This window comes from Aythya ferina (genome assembly GCF_964211825.1).
Source record: "Aythya ferina genome assembly, chromosome: 1".
NCBI classification, from domain to species: domain Eukaryota; kingdom Metazoa; phylum Chordata; class Aves; order Anseriformes; family Anatidae; genus Aythya; species Aythya ferina.
This window is the reverse complement of record NC_140296.1, coordinates 141,228,978-141,248,414: the sequence shown is the minus strand read 5'-3', so window position 1 is coordinate 141,248,414 and position 19,437 is coordinate 141,228,978. Positions and strand designations below refer to the sequence as shown.

The following is a 19,437-nucleotide window of genomic DNA, read 5'->3' as shown; positions in this document are numbered from 1 at the left end:
GGCAGGAGTCGCTGCGAGGCCACTCTGGATAATCTTTTATCGATCATGGCAAGTGCCCAAAGACTGGAAGAAAGCAAATGTCACTCCTATCTTCAAAAAAGGCAAGGAAGAGGATCCAGGGAATTATATGTTGGTCAGCGTCACCTTGATCCTTGAGCAGCTAATCCTGGACACCACTTACAGGCACATGAACAGCAAGACAACCAACAGAAGTAGTCAGCATGGATTCACCAAGTCGTGCCTGACTAACTTGATAAACTTCTATGACGAAATGAGTAGCCTGGTAGATTAGGGGACAGCAGTGAGTATAGCCTACCTAGACTTCAGTAAGGCTTTTGACAGTCTCTGATCAGATCCTCGTAGAGAAGCTGTTGAAGTACAGGCTGGACGAGCAGTGAAGCAGATTGTAAGTTGTCTGAACAGCCAAGACTAAAGGGTGCGGATCAGTGGTGCAAAGTTGGAGGCCAGTAACTAGTGGTGTACCTTAGGCATCAATACTGGGTCCAGCTGTGTTCAACATCTTCATTAATGATCCAGACAATCACACAACGGTTGAAGCTGGAAGGGCAAGTTGAATGGCCTCTGGAGGCCATCTGGTCCAAATCCCCTGCTTATGCAGGGACACCTACAGCACAGTCACCAGGACCACGTCCAGATGGCTTTAGAAAATCTCCGAAGAGGGAGACTCCACAATCTCTCTGGGCAACCTGTGCCAGGGCTTAATCATCAGCACAATAAAAAAAGTTTCCTAACATTCAGATGGAACCTTCTGTTTCAGTGTGTGTCCATTGCCTCTTGACCTGTCACTGGAAAACACTGAAAAGGGCCTGGTTCCATTTTCTTTGCACCCTCCCTTCAAATATTTATGTACATTGATAAGATTCTCCCTGAGCCTTTTGTTCTCCAAGTGAAATAGTCCCAGCTGTCTCAGCCTTTCATTAGTCCCTAACTATCCTTTCATTGGACTCTCTCCAGTATCTCCACGTGTCTTGTGCTGGGTAGCCCAGCAGCAGACACAGGACTCTGTGTGTGGCTTCACCAGTGCTGAGTAGAGAAGGATCACCTTCCTGGCCTGCTGGCAATGCCCTGCCTAATGCAGCCCCGGTTACTGCTAGCCAAGGGCACGTTGCTGGCTCATGTCCAGTCGGTGCCCACCGGGACCTCCAAGCCCTTTTCTGCCAAGCTGCTTTCCAGCTGGGTGGCCCCCAGCACGTCCTGGTGCCTCGGCAGGGCTCTGTGCTTCTCCTCGTGGGACTCCATGAGCTTCTGTCGGCCCACCTCTCCTACCTGCCAAGGGAGGTCTCTCTGGATGGCAGCATCATCCAAATCATTAATGAATATGTTGAACAGAACTGAACACAGAGTGTACCCTTAGCAAATTTGCAGATGACACAAAACTGGGAGGAGTGGTCAATATGCCAGAGGGTTGTGCTGCCATCCAGAGTGATCTCTGCTCTGGGTGGCACTGTTTGAGCTGGAGGTTTGGACCAGATGACCTCCAGAGGTCCCTCCCAACCTTAACTATTCTGTGATCTTCCTCATGTAGATATTGATCCCTTCCAGTCAGGGTATTCTGTGATTTCTATTTCTGTTGGCAGTTACAGTTTGCAGTACGTCACATAAAACTTGTACATGCTGTATGCATTGCATGCATTTAATTATCTAGATCATTATAATAAACTAAGTACTTATGGAGTACCAAAAATGCCTCTCTTTAGAAGAATATCCCTATTCATGATATACTTGCTTATGTACTTAAACTGAAACAACATGAATACGTATTACCCACACTGATTGTATTTAGATTCTTAAATGGCTCCCCTCAAAGTTCTTTCCTGAACTGGGACCAAAATCAGAAACAGGAAATTTTGTAAATGAAAGAAAAAAAAAAAAAAAAAAAGGCAGAGGAAGCACTTGCCTTCTTCCTTGAAAAACTACTGAAATTGATGCAATGAAGAACTTGAAGTCACTGATCCAGTTTGGCGTACATCATGTGTCCTGAAACAACGGGGGTGGAGTTCCTAACTCCCTGAGTGCTTTTAAAATCACATCCTGATTATCTATTTTATGGGTTATTTTATTTACTGTATAAGTTCTGTGGCAGTTACCAGGAGCAAGCAGCTTTTTTCAAAGTGCTACTATACCATGACGCTCAATAGTCAGTGTATTTGGGCCCCAAACACCGAATTTATTCACCTTTAGTCATCCCATCAACTAAGTGTATCTTCCAGGCTCAGGTTTCTGCCCAATACCCATTTTGGAAGTGGGGTGTCACAACCAGATTCCACAAGCAAACCTTAAAATATTCTTAAACAAGACATATGCTCCTCTTAATCTAGTATCCAGGCTCTCACAGGAATCACTACCAAAAGCCACGTCACCTGCACACTTCCTCACTGGTTTATGCAGATCTGTCAGACCTAGCTCCTATTTAACCTCTGATGTCAATCTGCTTAGGTGGTTTACCCGTCTCTGGGCAATTTATGGCTTCACAGTTCTTTCTCTCTTCCTCCCTTCTATCAGGCAGGCTCCACACAAGCTAGGAATAGAAAGTGAACACCACTACATCATTCTCAACAAGCTCCACCTGAGTCACAAGAAAGACGCTGAGTCATTTGTAATCTTCCGCCTGCAGCTGCTCCAGCTCCCCATATATGTCTGTGTGGCAGTTCAGGAAGCTTTTTACTGCCACTGCTGCCACAGCTGAGGAGCTCTGACTGCCCAGCAGCTGTGCTGGCTCTAACTGTGAAATGTTTTTATTGTACGAGAAGAAGCCTGTAAGGCAGGGCTACGTTAAGCCATGGTTTCCCTCATCATTTCTTTCTTTCCTTCCTTTCTCTTTCTTACCTTTCCCTCTTTTCTTCCTTCCTTCCCTTCTCTCTCTCTCTTTTTTTTTTTTTTTTTTTTTTTTTTTTTTGTAACATCCACTGAATTTAGTAAATTAGTAACACAACAGCTGAAGGCTTTTGCACAGCACATGCAAATTCAGTGTGTTAGCTCAAAGAAAGGGCTTTCCTGAGAGGTAAAGGTGCATCCCAAAGACACCAGTGAGGTTCTAGGAAGCAAAGAAAGGGAAACAGAGGCCTTCAGGAGCTCCCCATAGCCTGTGTAAAGTAGCAACACCTTTTGCCTCATTGGAATTGGAATTGCCAACCCCAGTAGAGGCACGGTTGAGGGTTTGGGCTTGTCTGGAGACTGTCTAGCTGTCTCAGCCTGCTGGAGCTCTTAGATAAAGGGAAGGCAGGTATGCCCTGCCAAATCGCAAGGGGAGTCTCAATTCTGGGGTCCCAGAGACTCCATCTCTTTCACACACATAGCAGGATGCCCTACTTCAGCTGCACCGTTTCTTCAGTCAGCAGAGCTCTGCCGGGCAGCATCACTCACCTCTGAACTCTCCTGCATCCTCATGTGGGGCAAAGCCGGGCCGATGGCCATCCTCCAACAAGCAAAGCCCCTTTCCAGGGTGCCGTGCCCCTCCGTTCCTCCTGCTGACAGCCAGAAAGAGGAAGGCCAGGAATCCCGGCACACACTGGAGGAGCAGCCACCCAAGCACTTCTGCTGGTCCAGGCATCCTTGGCCTTGTTGAAACCAGACATCGCATGGCACAGGGGTTTGCTGGGGTATCTTTACCACGGTGCTGCCATTCAGCTATCTGACTGTGGAACCACGGCACACGTAAGCAGTAAACTCCTGAGGCTTTTAGGTTGGAATGCGGGTTAAGTTTCTAAGACATGTACTTATTTGGGGTTATTTTAAACGAGCCATTTCTTGCTTCTGTGCCTTGAGAACAGTTTGCCTTTCCCCTTGCTTTCGCTGCCACAAGAAGCCAACACCGTGCTAACAAATGCGTGGTGTTGAACGCTGTAGGCACAGGCAGCACACACCTCTCGAGGGGCAGCCACAGCCGACGACCAGCTTGCTTTCTGCAGCGCTCCGCTTCTCCCCGTGCCATCCAACCCCACTCCTTCCCACCCGGAGCAGGCTCGGAGTGCCGAGGGGCAGCAGCGGAGGGGCCCCGGCTGGAGCCGCCGCCATCTCCCGGCTCTGCCCGCCGCGGGGCTGCCCCTGGCGGCGAGAAGGGAGCGCAGCGAGCGGCTGCGGGAAGTTTCACTTTCCGTCCCTGGGCTGAGCGAAGCGGGAAATCAAAACTGAGCGGCCCCGTGGGCGCTCTGCCCTCTGACGCAGCCGCCCCGCAGTCTCGCTCGGGCAGCGCCGCCGCGGCAGCCGCAGGTGAGCGGGGCGATGTGCGACGGGACTGCCCGCAGGGTCCGGGTCCGCCCGCGGCTCCGGGGAGTCGCTGAGGGGCTGCCGAGGCTCCGACTGAGCGAGGTAGGAGCTGTGAGGGGGCTGCGGCTGCTGCTGCTCGGGGTCGGGGAGCCAGACCGTGGTGGGACGGCTGCATGGCCGCACGCACCCAGTCGGAGCACTGCTGGCTCCGGACTCGTAGCGCATCAGCCTGGTCGCTTGTGTTTCTTTTCACCGGTGAAAATGACTTTTGAGCTGGTGGACCCTCTAGGGTGTTGGGCATGCTGGCAAGGGAGCACAAGTGATGGGCGTTTGTAGTGGCTGGGATGGTTTCTCTTTAATGTTTCAACCAATATTCTCCAATGGACAAAAATATATATAAAAAAGGGAGCGGGCTAGACACAAACAGAACAGTGCAAAGTGTTATTTCAGCGGTGTCCATGAGAAGCACGGAGATGAAGGGCTAGGGTCCATCCCAGACCCGGAGCACCCAGGGACCACCATCTATCCCCTCAGGACTGAGGTCTGTGCCCTTGGCACGGAAAGAAGGGGAAAGGAGTGGCGATGCTAGGAAAAAGTGACTGACGACCGGGGACCAAGAGGCCCTCCTCAGGCCAGCGACCTGGTGCAGAGCGAAATGGAGGACGAAAGGGTGGGCCAGAGGGCTCGCCGATTGCGGGGTGGCGGACACGAGGCAGACATCGCTGCCGCCTTTTTGCTGCCCGGAGGTAGCCTGGTTGCTTGGCTCGGCCAAGCCACGTACAGCAGGACTGAGCCATCCCTCTCGCCTGCAAAGAGAACTGAGAAGGGTCCCTGCTCCTCCAGTGATAGGGGAGAAATCGGGTTGCTTGCTCCTCGAGTCCCGTGCCCCAGCAACAGAACTTTTGTACATTTTATGCCAGGAAAGGAAGGTCATGGCAAACCTTAGAAATACTGTATTTTTTATAGCTGAAACGAGGTAATTCTGTGCAAGGGTTGGAAAGTTCTATTCCTGTCCCTGCTCCCAACCCAGGGTTTCTGTTAGCAGTGCCAGGGTGCCTGGGGGAGAGCGTCATCAAACCGCAGAGCCGAATCCTTCAAACCCTGCCATCTCTGTAGAGCCCTGCACCTTCTTGCCCTACCATCTTTCTACCTATTTCTCAAATCACCCAAAGCTTCGTAGCCCCGAGCCTGCTCATTCATCCTGCCCTTAACTGTACCCAGAACTGTGTTTTACAAGTTCTGCTCATCCCCAGCACACCCATAGCTGCTGTTCAGCTCCTCTGCTGACTATTTCCCCTCCTTTCTGTCTCCCCCTGTGTCCTCCCTGGCTGTGGGCGTTGCTCACCCTCCTGCTGATACTACACCAGCAAAACCCACCAGCTTTTGCTGCTCAAGCAGAGGTGTGCTGGGCTTTCAGAAACCTGAATGCCTGGTTAAATTGCTTCCCAGGGAAAAGGCAGCCTGAGCTCAGAGTGTTTTGCAGAAGAAGAAGTTGAAATCCAATTTTACTTTTCCCACATAGCCGTCCTAATTGCTGTTTTTCAATATGAAGAGCAATGTTCTTGAATCTGTGTTTGAATGCCCGAGGTTTTTTTTCTTTTTCTTTTCTTTTTCTTTTTCTTTTTCTTTTTCTTTTTCTTTTTCTTTTTCTTTTTCTTTTTCTTTTTCTTTTTCTTTTTCTTTTTCTTTTTCTTTTTCTTTTTCTTTTTCTTTTTCTTTTTCTTTTTCTTTTTTCTTTTTTTCTTTTCTTTTTTTTTTTTTTCCCCAGATAAATCTCTTCAGCAAATTTGATGTTATTTAGCGTATCTGGGTGTATGACACTTTAAGTTCAAAAGTAACTTTGATAAAGGAAATGGGAAAAATACACTGAAGCTTAAAAATGGTAATTGGGAAAAATAATTTCTAGTTTTCTAGTTTCCATGATAAATTTTTTGTAAACTTTGAAATATAGCATTATTAGGCAGAGTCAACCTGAAAAATAACAAGCTTTTGAAATAAAAATTTCTGTTCATGAAAAGCAGAACCAGGATTTTTTGGTAATTTCCCTTTCTTGGTAGATTTTCTTCACTCTTTTTGCACCTGGAATGACCTTGGGTTCATTTTACATGCTGTTCAATATTTGTGTAATGATGATTCCTGAACATATGGTATTTTTTTCCTTTCTTTCTCTATTTTGTTTTCCTGTGAGTGTTTCCCTAAGCATACCATTTTTTTTCTGATTCAGCTTCCATGTCGAATGTGGGCTCTTAAAAATGTTTCATTTTTGTTTAGTTGCATTGGAGCATTTATCGCATTGTTTTGCTTGAGTATTTTTACTTTGCTTTAGTTCAGTGATTTTTTTATTATTTTTTTTAAAGAGCCAGTAGTTGAGTCATAAGAGACTGTTAGAGAAATGGTCCATTCAGTACTCCCTTTAAAATCGAGGCATTATAATGGCTCTCTTAAACGGTTCCTTTGCCTGAAGGATTGTAAAACGAAAATGATTCTTAGGTGCTTAAATGCTTTTAAGAATTAGAGTCCAAGGTGCTCCTCTAGAGCTGTGACTAGGGCACTTAAAAACAATGCAGATAAGAGCCCAACCAGAAAAAAAAACATAAATGCTTATCAGATTAAAAGGTAGAGAAGGTGAAATTTGCCCCTTTGAATATTTAGGGTGCTTTAGGCTTTAAAGCATTGCTTTTACTGAAAAGAGAAATTTTGCATCGCCTGGTATTTGAACAATTTTAATAATTTTATTCACCAAATCTTGAACAGGTATATCCGGAGTTCCCAGGTTAGGTGGGGCTGTTTCTGTGGAATTGGAAGGCCATTTATGTAGTCATACAAGGGGTACAGGATGTGCAGTTGCCATCCAGTTCCATGTCTCTTACCGTGCTGATATACTGCACAGCTACTATATCCATACTAATTCAAACATACCAAATGTCACTGCAGTAATCATACTAATTTTATTGACATTTCAGCTTTTTCGTAATGAAAATATCAAATACAAAGACAAATCTTGTGTTTCTGGGTGATCCCCATTTTTCTGTGTCCTTCTGCAGTTCTTCTGTCATAGTACTGTATTGTTGATGGGCCAAAGAAGTGGACGTCAAGAAAGGAGCAAAAAGCCAGAGATGTCACTACGTGAAAACGTGACGGCAGAAGAAGAAGATAATAAAGAGGAAAACAAAGAGCTGAAGACTAAAGACCAGAGGCTACCATTAGTCTTTGGTGTGGCAGACTTAAAAAATGGTAATAAAGCTTTGCCTATTTTTCACTCGTATTTTCTGTCTGTAGTGCCTTCTGTTCCATTCTTTGTCCTTAGGTTTCATCTTCTCCTATTCTTTACCTCTTCACCGAGGAATGTGCAGATGATTCTCATTTTGTGCTGTCAAGTAACCATTTTGTTTTTTGAGAAGGGCTTACGTGAGGATCTCAGGGTGTTCTCCCCTTTGAAGTCCTCATATTGGTTACTGCAGCTGAAAACACCTAGATGCTGTCCTCTTTCCAAGCACAGCCAGCATTGCTTCAAGATTTGCTCAACCATGGACAAGGTCGTGGTTATTCTGCTGCATCACTAGATTGGCCTCCCAAAGGCTGTCATCAGTATTTCAGGTGTACATGCTCTTCTGTCTGAGATGCATCCCTCATTACCACTAGCTGTATGCAATCCAGTTGTTCTGAGTTTCTGTTCCATGCCCTCTCTCACTTTGGTGATGACTTTATAATTTCTGATTGTAATTTACTAATATTGCTTTGGGGCACAGAATATCCTTTTCTTTTGTATGCAGTTTGAACAACTCTAGCTGACTTTTTCCACTTCTCCCAGGCTATCTCCTTTCTTCTAAAAAAAAAAAGAGAAAAAAAAAAAAAGAAAAAGGAAGACATCTGAGTATCAGGATCCTTGCTTACTTGGATTTTTCCTGTCAGTTGCCAAACAAAAGTAAATGTTATCTACTTGAACATAGGCTGAACCCTCTCTAAGGTCTGAACAAGATGTTGGACCTGTGCACAGAATGGGCGAATACATACAAAAAGATGTTTACCATCCTTTAAATGATTTTCACTTTCTTTTCTTGTACCTATCTTTGAACTCATTTCCTCTTTTTTGTGCCTACAGGAGCTGTTGGACTTTACAACATGGGGCAGACCTGCTGTCTGAACTCTCTACTCCAAGTGTTCCTCATGAACATACACTTCACCAGGATACTACGAAGGTACCACCTGTTTGAATCACCTGAGATAGCTCTCCTGTTGCACTGATGTCTCCGTTCCTTGTTTGTATGGGAGCTACATTTGAAGGATTGGCTCATCAGGAGTGTTAGGTGCTTTCAGCACGGTGTCTGCCTCTCTTGTACAGACTAGGGCCTACAAAGGTAGAGGCTGCAGTTCTGACTTGTTAGTCATCTTTCATTCCTGTGATGTTTGCACATCAGAATGCTGCAATCCTGAACGGAGCCTTTATGACTTGTACCTCACTCTTCCACACTCACCAGTGTGCAGAGGGGGAAGAAGAAAAGTTACAGGCAGAGAAGACTCATGTCATGGATGGGCAAAGCTAAATAATGTAGGCTGTGGGTTGCCATTGTTATTTGAAGAAAGGCTCAGAAAAAAACTGTTGACTACAATAAATTTAGAGAGGGCAAAGAGATTCCCAGTTGGCATATGGTTGAAATACAAGCATTATGATATACCTACCCATGAAATTTTAGGGGTATGTTAAAAATGAAGGAAAGGGTAGGTGGGAGACAAGTGCAGCTTTGAAAACAGCTGTAACTAATGTTGCTTCTAGAGCATGGAAGACACTTCAGGTCCTGCTCAGTTTGCCTCGTATTTGGAAATGAATGTGGTGTTTTTACCATGGTACGCAGCTGAACTCCACCACAGCTGCTTTCTTACTCCCCCTCCTCAAAGGAAAAGGGGGAGAAAATGTGATGGAAAGGGCTCAAGGGTTGAGATAAGGACAAGGAGATCACTTAACATTGTGACGGGCAAAACAGGCTCAACATAGGGAGTTTAATATAAGTTATTGTCTGTCTCTAGCTGACTGGAACAGTGACAAACTAAAAGCAAACTAAAAACACCTTTTCCCCCATCTACCCTCTTCTATGTCCTCCCCCCAAGCTGTGCAGAGGGACAGGGAACGGGGGCTTTCTCTTTTTCCTTCTTTTGCTAAAAACATGCCCATTCTGATTCTTCTGGAGTTGCTATCTGTGCCATACACCTCTGCTCCTTCAGGTGTGGTGTCTAATACTTCTCTATTGTGCTGCTTGATTACCATTCATATTATGTCTTCTCTTTATAGGATCACGGTGCCCCTAAATGCCTCACTGAAGAGGAGGAATGTCCCATACCAAATGCTTTTGCTGTTGGAGAACATGCAGTCTGGCAAGCAGAAAGCTGTTTTTCCCACAGATCTTGCTCGCTGTCTTTCAGTATACAGAATGGATTGTAAGCAGCCCCTTTCCCATGTCCACCTCTTTCCGCAAACTGGGGATATTAGTTTTCAAGCACTAGCAAGCAGTGCAGACTTTGTCATCTCATTCAGGGATTCAGAAACATGAGGAGTAGGTAGTTGAAGATGTAGTGCTCTTTATAGCTACCTCCTAGTTGTTAGTGAGGTGCTGTGTCTTAATTCTGAAGAACGGGAAAAAAAGCCCTGCCAGATATCCTTGCTGATGTCCAAAGGATGAGAAGACTCATCTATTTATGCTGGCAAGAATGAAAGGGCTGTGCAGAGCATAGGCTGGACAGCTTACGGCTTGATTTGTTTTACTGTACTGATATGGTAACTGAAACAGATAATATTTCTTATTAGAATGAAGAGTTTATGTGGAAAAGATACTGAGCTCACCCAATTTCCCAAGGATCCCTTTCCTGTTTGTTGTTACAAATGCTAAGAGAAGAATTTGCTGGCTTAACCTCCCACCTGGACATGGGCCTGAAGGAGAGAGATTATTGAATGTACAGGTGTCCAGTGAGGATGTGATACCGAGGGTCTGTTTATGTGTACAAATAAAGATGGTAGTTTGCATACAAATGCCCTGATCTTTCTCTTATAAAAGACAAAACAGAGCAACACTGAGAGGGACAAGACAGTAGCCAGCCCAGATCTATGTGAAGCGGGAACATGAGCTAACATATTTCTGTTTATATAATTCCTTCTGAGACTGAATGGCTCTGCATTCTGCCTTCTCTCTTTCAGTTAAAGAGAGATGCCCAAACAGAACTTGTAAAGCTTGACACTTCATTCTTAAAATTCAGGTGTGGTTCATAAAGTTATATATCCTGGCAAGTAGTACTTTGCCTGGATCATAGATGTGCTAGTAGACATGAGGAAAGGTTTATTTTCTGAGATATCTTTGTTCAGGGGTGCCTGTAATCTTAACACAAATCAGCTGAAGTCAATACCTTTGGCAAGTCTTGCAGACTCTTAGTGAAGCTGAAAACACTTCCATCTCACGGTGTTGAATTATTCCACAAAATTTGTTTCACCTGTTATCAAGCATACAGGTAGTCCACAAATATAAAGGTTTTACTTTATATTTGCTTTACAACAGGGCACTCAAGCACTCCCATATTTTCCCCCTGCCTGCTCAGGTCACATGAAGCCACCACAGCTTGTCTCCGGTCTAAGCTCCCTCTCTGGTGGAGGATGGCAATGGAACAGGACACTGGATTAATGGGTTAAGGAGAATGAGACAACCTTTGCCACCTGTGGGAAGTATGTGCTCGCTGCTGTCAATAATACTGATCAAGGTTGTGTTTTCTGTTTGTCCAGTGTTTATGCAACACGATGCTGCCCAACTCTTTCTGACTCTCTGGAACTTGGTAAAGAGGCAGATAAAAGACCAAGACCTGGTAAGGACAGTCACTGAAATGAACACCAGGCTCTTTAGCCTTTGTCATATGCAGTTTCTTCTGCTTCTCTAAGAAAAATCCCATCCATTGTCAATTATCCTATGAAATTTTTGGAATTATCTCCCATCTGGATCTTCCCTCTCATCTTTCAGATGGACAATCTTGATTTCATAGGCTTCATCAGTTCGAACCATGGTTAACTTTTGTTCATCCTATCTTTAGAGCATGTCAGGGTCTTCTTTCTAGTGGGAGAGTTTATTAATAAACAAAACGATTTATCTTTGTGTAACGCCAAATTTATTCAACATGCATTTCTTTACTTCCCAAGTTTCTGTAAGCATTAGTTGGCATGTCTTGACACAGTTCCTTCGCTCTTTGAAGTCGCCTATGTGCATTTCATTAGCATTAGTCACTGTTGGTATGTTCTGTATATGACAGTTCCTCCCAGGGGAGCTGTGTAAAATAAGAGAACAGGGACTCTTCCTCAAGCCAGTGTCGCAGTTCCCTTCATGCAGAAGATGGGCTCCTGTTGCAATTTCAAATAAAACAGCATTAAAGCAGACACTGAGCTGTCCGTTCTTGTTATAGGATGTGTCTCTTCCCTCTGCTAGGGGATGAGGGGAAGGAGTTGTTCTCCTTTAAGTGGTGGGAAGAACCCTGTCCACATAAGTTCATGTCAGATCTGGGTTCAAGCCTTAAACCAGCGACATTGAGTGAAGTGACGTGCCCACACAGCCCTTCCCACATGCATGGGGAAATACTTCCATTGTGTTCTTCACAAACCGTGTTTTGGCTATTTTTACTCTCTCCAGGTTACAAAGCTGAGTGATTTGTACACTATCTGCGTACAGGAGCACCTGGCCTGTCAGATCTGCTCTTCTGAAACGAAGAGGAATAGCAACATGTTAACCCTTCCACTCCCAGTGTTGGATTCCAATTCCCACAAGCTGAAGACGCTGGTAAGATCAGTGGCAGCGCTGTTTCCTTAGATTCCTCCTCTATTCGTCTTCTCCCTGCAGGACTGGTGTTTCATGGGACTCAGCTAGAATCTTTACAGATTGTCTGGGGTTTTGAGGTGACTTTTTCCCATTCTCATTTCTTGTTTGTTTTAAGGGGCTCTAAACTTCTCCAAAAAAATCTGTTTGATTTTGGGGTTGGAAAATAAAGTCCTTGAAAGTTCTTTTTGAGAAGACTGTTGACTAAATATAAGACTCAGACTTACGCAGTGATGCACACCTGTGAGAGCTTAGCTACCACAGTGAAGTGCCCTACAGAACTTGTAATCCTTGGCCAGGCATCCTGCATTTGCCCAGTGCAGTGTCCTTTTACTGGTAAATCGGTACTGCTGTTTGATACCCAGACAGAGCAGTGTTGGTGGCTATATGGGTGCTGCAACAAATAGGGGGTGGATGTTTTCAGCTTCACTGGACAACTGAACCTTATTCTGACTACTTTGTACTGTTCCAAGATAAGGAAACCTCCTTCAGAACCCCTGAGGCAAAAATAATAAATGAAATAGGTGTAAAATACACTCATGCAGCAGTGTCATTTTTGTGTATTCTAATTTTTTACTGCTGATGAAACACCACATGATGTAACACCCAGAGCTAGGGAAGAGGGGATACACAGGGAGCTGATTGTTTATGGTGCATTTGCCACAATGTACCACTATCAAATTTAAAGAAAATGAACGTGGTGGGGATGATCCAGTACCAGGCTGCACAGTGGGGGTACGGTCTTGCGTTGGACTACAAGATAGGGTAAGGACTGAGTCTGGGATCTAGTCTCACTTTTACCCAATGCGAGGGTAAGAACAGGGGACCTCAGGTCTGCAGTGTGAAAAGGGAGGTAGGGTGTAATGTGTGTCCTGGGTGAAAGATGCACAACTGTTTCTTACACATGCTCATTCTAAGTTGGAGCTAGATCAGTGTATTTCTGTTGGTGTTACTTTGTTGACGTTTTGTGGATATTTTTGTTGATACAAAGAAGATATTTTTTCCCATGTTGGCATAATGGGACAAGTGTCTATTTTAGGACTGCCCTGGCCTGTATGGGCCATCTGGTCACGCTGCAATAGAAGTGATTTGGCACAGAGTGTATGTGTATGCGTGTGTACATATGTGAATGCCTCGCCAGTGTAGTCTGACTGTGGCTGCCTGTATAGTCACTGATAATATGAGGGTTGCTATATAAAGGGAAGCTTTGCAGTCATGTTTGCTGACTTCAGATGGTGGAAGATAAAGAACTGTGGCTCAATGAAGATCATTTTCAAAAGTCACTAGTGACCTTGAATCTCTTGGTTTTGGGTATCCCAACTTACAGGCTCTTTGGTTTTGGAGGTTCAGTGCTAAATGAGACTTCCAGTCCTAATGTGACTTAAGCAGGGCCTTTTGGAAATTAAGGCATCTAATGTCATAAGTCACTTATAAACAGATGGGTCAGGACGTCCACCAGTCTAGTTTTCTGCGTTTGGTCAGCCTTCCCTGCTCTGCCTTAGCCAGTCTTCATACCCGGTGTTTTCTTCCTGCAAACTTCCTTCCTGAATTCCGTCTTTGTATTTAGAAGAATGAAGGTGATGTTACTTCTGTCACTCTCCTGTGTGCAGGAAAACAAAATAAACTGTGCTGTTAGAGCTCAAGTTAAACAAAAAAAGGAAAACTGAAGTACCTGTATGGGCTGACATGACCAAATCCTCCTCCTATTTTGTTTGGTTAAAAAATTGTCTGTTAATGCTACTGTGACTAGCATGCTTAACAGTGCCACTTGCTGCTTAGTGTACAGGTCACTGAACATGTCACATTTTCTAACTGCCTGGGTAGTTGTTCAAGAAGGAGTCTAACTTACAGTATACAAATCAGAAGAAAGCAAGGCAGGCAAAATTTCCTTTTTAACATGAAAAACGAGCAGAAAAATCCAACTAGCAGTACTTGATTTCACTCTAATTCATGATAAAGGAGAGAAAAGTATTTTGCATTATTTTGTCCTTTGAATAAAGTAGGCCTTCTGTAGCTTTGCTGTTTGCATGTACCCAGTGAAACAAAGTAGAAGTAGAAATCTGGCTTGAAGGAATTCAACTGAAAGAAATCTCCTCTGTCTTCTCAGGAGGACTGCCTGCAGTGCTTTTTCCATCCAGAAGAGTTGACTGGTCACAACATGTGTTTCTGTGAATACTGTGAAAAGAAAACACCTTTTCTGCAGGTAATCAAAGAAGTATTTCTCCATATGTTTCTTATACCCAGAACTCCCTGTGGGACTGGGAAGGGTGGAGGAAGGTCTGAACCATATAAATTTAAGAGGAGATGAGCAACATAAAGATTTGCCTGCATGGCAGCAGTAGCTAGGTATAAGCCATATGCATCTTTCTGATTAGGCAGATCTGTGCTGTGAATGTAGCTCTAGTGACAAAAGAATGCTTTCCTGGGTTTTAATGCAAGTCACCTCAGGTTAGACAAAAATATGCTACTGGTGCTGTGCATACCCTTAAGAGTAGGATACCATAGGGGGATTTCTCTTCTCCCCTGCTCTCCACTGGGATTTGCACTTATAGTATTGGTCTCTGGCAGCAGATGAGTTAGCTGTTTCATGAAGAGACTAGCACGGTGAAGAGAGAGATGTATAGGGGAGAGTACTTCAGCTCAAGGCTTGGAGGGGACTTTCCACAATATTTTCAGGAGTGGGTTGCCCTCCTAGACCAAGGTACATACATATGTCTTGGTGGCAGCAACAGTAATGTCAACAAAGGCAGTGCTGGGAGGAGTGAGCTGTCAGCTTGGCATGCTCCACAGAGCTCTGCTGGCCACGTCACAAGGAAGTTGGCTTGCCTCTCCTCACCAGGCACTGTGGTTGCCTATCAACCCACCCACCCAAGACCTTATGTATTTATTGATGGTGTTGTGGTGCTCAGGTTTAAGGAGGTGATGAACACATCAGGTATCTTGCCACTGAAGAGTACAGCCAACCCAGCAGATAGCAAAACAACTCAACGTAATCTTCACAGAGAAGATGTTCAAGAGAGAAAATCCTTCTGAACATGATTAGTTTTCATGGTGTAGAAACAGCCTGCTGGTTGTTGCAGCTATCTAGCATGCTGCACCATCTGTATTGTATGCTGTGGCTGCTTTGGTTGCCTAAACAGTCTTTAGCACCATCATCTTCCAGTCCATGGGTCAGTGATCCGAGGGAACAGGTATGGGAGTGCTACCAACATAAAGTTGGGAAAGCAGATGAGAAATGAAGCAACCCATGAGACACCCGAGGCTCAGTGTTGATCACGCTGAAGTTGAGAAACTTGGTCAGCACGGCTTTACTACATGTATGTGTCTCCTCTGCATAGATGGGCTACTAAGGTTTGGCACCTGCTGTCCTGTGCAGTTGGTTTTCATTCACTGTAGCACCACCTGCTCCCCGTGCTACATTCGCTTGGTGGTAATGGCTGTTTCCATCCCAGCTCCCCTGGGTTTGCTCCTTGGTTTTAAATCGCATTATTTATTACTTTACAGAGCATGAAGCTAGTCCATCTGCCACAGACCCTGACCATACACCTAAAGCGCTTCTGCTTTGAAAGATCAGCCGACGTCCACAAACTTAGTCATTGTCTGCCATTCCCACAAGAACTTGATTTCAATGCAGTCTTGACAGAACAGCAGAGCCAAGCACATGACAGTGAAAAGGTGAGATACTCCCAATGCGTTCTCTGAAAGAGGTAGATTTTCTTCTCACCTTTGCTCAAGTTTGATAAAAACTTAGAGATCACACTGGTGCTCACCTCAGTTCAAAGCATCTGTCTTAGAAATGTACATCTCAGTCTTTACCTGTGTCTGGAGTTGTCTCACATCCCATGGTTCTGGCTATTTCAGGCTCAAGTTTCTGTGCTTAGAGTAAATCACCAAAGGTACCATAACTGGAAATTTCTGCCATTAGGACAGAAAACAGGCTTTATGGAAATAAAACCTTTTATTTTTCTGAGAATGGTTAGCATAACTTTTTTTCTTCTGTGTCTAACTATACGACCGAAAGACTTAAAACACAGATGATTTGGATGGCCAAATCCAGCTGTTGCCTTAGAGGCAACTTAGGGTTCAGCTTCCGTGGCAAGACAGCTTCAGTGAGCCTCAGACATACCATCTGCAGAGGCTGGCAGCCCAAAACAGGGGAATTTCATTCCTGGCAGTTTCCTGTACAGTATTGTTTGCCACAGAGTCGAAGTTAGCAGGAAGACAACAGCTTTGCCATGCAGCTGAGTGATCTGCCATAATGTGGGTGTCTTCACTTTACTAAGAAGTAACAAGGGAAAGTGTGGCAGCAGCAAAACCTTGCCGGTGCAGTGCTGCCTGCAGCGTAGCACCTTTGTCATCCCTTTACTGCCTCTTTGCTGTCCGACTGCCTTTTCCATGTTACTGTGACCTCCAGGGAGGCTGCCAGTCCACAGCAGGTGGGCAGAACTCTGCAGGTAATACTATAAAAGACAGGGTACTCGAGACAAATCTAACCTTTCTCATTTTTGCTTGTGCGATGCACGTTCTTGCTGTCCTGGCTGCTGCTTTTCTTCAGCAGCGATAAATGAAAACTTCTTCACTGAAAGTTACCCTATGTCTCTTTACAGGCTGCCTGGCAGTATGAGCTTTTTGCTGTTGTTGCTCATTCAGGATCAGCTCATTCTGGACATTACTGTGCCTATATTCGAAGTCTCACAGAATGCAAATGGTATTGCTTCAATGATTCTACTGTTTGCCAGGTGAGGACACAAATCTACATTTCCTTTGTAACTTTCCAGACACTCCTCCAGATCTTATTTAATCTGACTGACTGCTGATAAAAGGGAACCAGGATAGAAAAATGAAGCTGCAGAGCTTTGTGCACCTCATTCTTCTGCTACAGCATACTCTGAGTTAAGGGCAAAACAGCTCTAGCTTCTGTTCCAAAAAAGACCTCAGGCTCTGGTTTGCATTTTGCAGAAACAGCTATTGACCGTATACCCTATATTATGTACTCTAGATCTGTTTAACTTATGTTCAAGAGAGGCAGAGGAACTGATTTTCCTCATAAAGTAAGAGTAATAAACTGCTTTATTAAAATGTTTTTAGTTCCTGAAAGTATGACTTTTGTCACCCTCGTGAGGACTGCTGTACTGGTGTCACTGTATGCCCATCCACTAAGAGTTTTTACCACCTTCATCTTCTGTGTTTTTCTTCAGGTGTCGTGGGATGATGTTAAATGTACGTATGGACATTCAGACCTCTACTGGTAAGTGAGAGCCTCTGTGTTTTCACCCGATGTTTCTCTGGGGTCTGGAAAATGATGTAGCAAAGAGAGGGAAAACAAATTATTTGAACTGTATATTGCCTAGCATGATCTGGGAATACAGAAGTGTAGAAGTGGCACTGCTGCAATCTGGTTACTTAATACACCTGTATATGGCTGTACCTTGAGCCTGCAGGATTAATGAGTAGTCATTAGTGGGGCTGCAGGAGCAGTACTCTTACTTGTGATTGTCACCAGTGCCACCTTCAATCCTGACTAAAGTTACCTAAGTAAAGTTACCTGACTAAGGCACATCAGTCAGGATTTCTCCATGCTTTGTGTTTTGATGCATCATAAGACAATGAGCACAGAGAGAGAGAATTCCTCCTATAAGCTATAGCGCTGCCAGCGGGTTAGAATTGTAAACTCCCATAGGAACACTGGGGAGAGCCACTTTTGCTGACCTAAATCTCAAAAAGGATGAATAGGAGAACACCTGGGAGGTTGCTTGCAACTAAGATTACCAAGATCTTCAAACATACTTGCTATGCTTTTTCTTTTTTTCCACAGGGGACAAACAGCCTATCTCTTGATTTACATGAAAAAGCATCCCCAATAGGCTTATCCAGATGAATCCAGATGATTCCAGAGTTTTGGGAAACTGTGCCTTGTCCATGAAGCTCAGCATCTGTGTATCAGTGTGGATGGGTAAAAATGCTCCACAGAAAAGATCTGTGCTCAGTCTATGACCTTCACATTATTTTTTTTTAGTAAGAGAAATGGAGGACAAACTCAGCTGGAGAAAGGATCTAAGAACTGTTGCATCTAGAAACATTTTCTTTCATGTCATGTGATTATTTATTAACTGTATCATTGATATTTGTGTAATTCTATACATTAATTTCCTCTTAAATAATAGTAAAGTTAGTCCTTGTCTCTGCTGATTTAGCAGTTTACTGAATGCTGATACCTAGATCCCAATGCAGAGGAATCTTTCATCCTGAAAGTCTTCATGATGTTCCAAGAAGGCATATGTTATGGCTAGAGAGCCATGATAGCCATAAGGTCATATGATCTTGAGGCTTACTCTGCCCTTTGAAGGCCTTGTTAGATGTTGGCATGATGAGGGGGAGACCCCAAAAGTCTTGAGAAACAACTGGAACAGGGACCAGGGTCCTTATCACGCATGCATCACTGATGTTTGCTCCTAAAAACCTTCAAGAAAATCTATCGCTGCAGGGATTGAGATGTTATTGAAAGTTGGTGTCAGCATAAAATGTTTTTTAATCAGGAGCTATTGCAGTAGTTCTGATTTTGTTTTAGCATGCCTATCAGGCATTTTTATTCATTTTTTCCTGTATAGAGGTATATCACTCAGTGATATCCAGAAATTTTGAAGGTAGTTAGTGATTTTGTGCAATACACTTGATACAATGTGATACAAGGAGAAATGAGAAGCTCTGATATGCTTGAACATTGGGAATTTTTGTTTTTCTTCAGCTCTTTGCCAGCAAGAATTGTCTTGCTCTCTCCCTCTCTCCCTTCCTTCATGCAGTGGAAATATCCCTCAAACAGAAAATACTCTGTAGAGAGCAAGTCTGAAAAAAAAAAAAAAAGAGTGAGTCATTTTAAAATCTTCTGTTGAATCCTGTCATTTTGTGTTGGGAGCACAGGTCCAGCCTGTGCTCCCATGGCAAGATGGCAAGACTACACAGCTGGAAGGAAAATAAAGAAAGGAAGAGTTAGAAAGGAAGGTCAGTATCATGCAGCAATCAGAAGAGTGGTGTTCTAAAATATCATCATAGGGTTCATCTCTGAGGAAAGTCAAAAAGTTTGGTTACAATGCTTTTAAAGCGCTCATCATGGTAAGTCTTGACCTACCACAGTGTGAAAGGGTCAGTGATTCCCGTAGTTTGATACCTGAAGTACCTTCCAGCCTAGAGGTATTCTTTGACTGTTTCTTTAGAAGGGTGCTATTTTTGTAGGACTGGGTGCATTTAAAAATTACTAATTTATTTAGCAGCTATATATAATCTTTTTTTTTTTTTTTTTTTTAATGATGATGAAAGTCCCAAATCATGTCCGTTTTCTGTTGGTATATGGAAGGTAAATCAACAGTTTGTATCA

General features: G+C 44.0%; 1 protein-coding gene across 2 annotated transcripts; it reads left to right on the top strand.

Moving 5' to 3' along the window:
- The first annotated feature begins 4,110 nt into the window (after positions 1 to 4,110).
- Positions 4,111 to 18,254, top strand: USP18 (ubiquitin specific peptidase 18). Of its 2 annotated transcripts, none has more exons than XM_084499212.1 (11): positions 4,111 to 4,230; positions 7,272 to 7,461; positions 8,330 to 8,426; positions 9,515 to 9,660; positions 10,991 to 11,070; positions 11,883 to 12,029; positions 14,173 to 14,268; positions 15,570 to 15,740; positions 16,673 to 16,804; positions 17,264 to 17,313; positions 17,881 to 18,254. In XM_084499212.1, exons 2-11 carry the CDS (start codon positions 7,299 to 7,301, stop codon positions 17,927 to 17,929), a joined length of 1,131 nt encoding a protein of 376 aa, XP_084355338.1. In that variant the 5' UTR covers positions 4,111 to 4,230; positions 7,272 to 7,298; the 3' UTR covers positions 17,930 to 18,254. The 2 variants fall into 2 exon arrangements, with proteins under 2 accessions (XP_084355338.1, XP_084355337.1); XM_084499211.1 differs by having other exon boundaries at positions 4,197 to 4,329.
- Positions 18,255 to 19,437: the final 1,183 nt, after the last annotated feature.

Excerpts from the sequence above, each read along its gene's own strand:
- USP18 (XM_084499211.1), top strand. The coding sequence starts at position 4,243 with ATGTGCGACGGGACTGCCCGCAGGGTCCGGGTCCGCCCGCGGCTCCGG. Across the intron at positions 8,427-9,514 it reads TTCACCAGGATACTACGAAG|GATCACGGTGCCCCTAAATG; the intron begins GTACCACCTGTT and ends TTCTCTTTATAG. Across the intron at positions 17,314-17,880 it reads GGACATTCAGACCTCTACTG|GGGACAAACAGCCTATCTCT; the intron begins GTAAGTGAGAGC and ends TTTTTTCCACAG.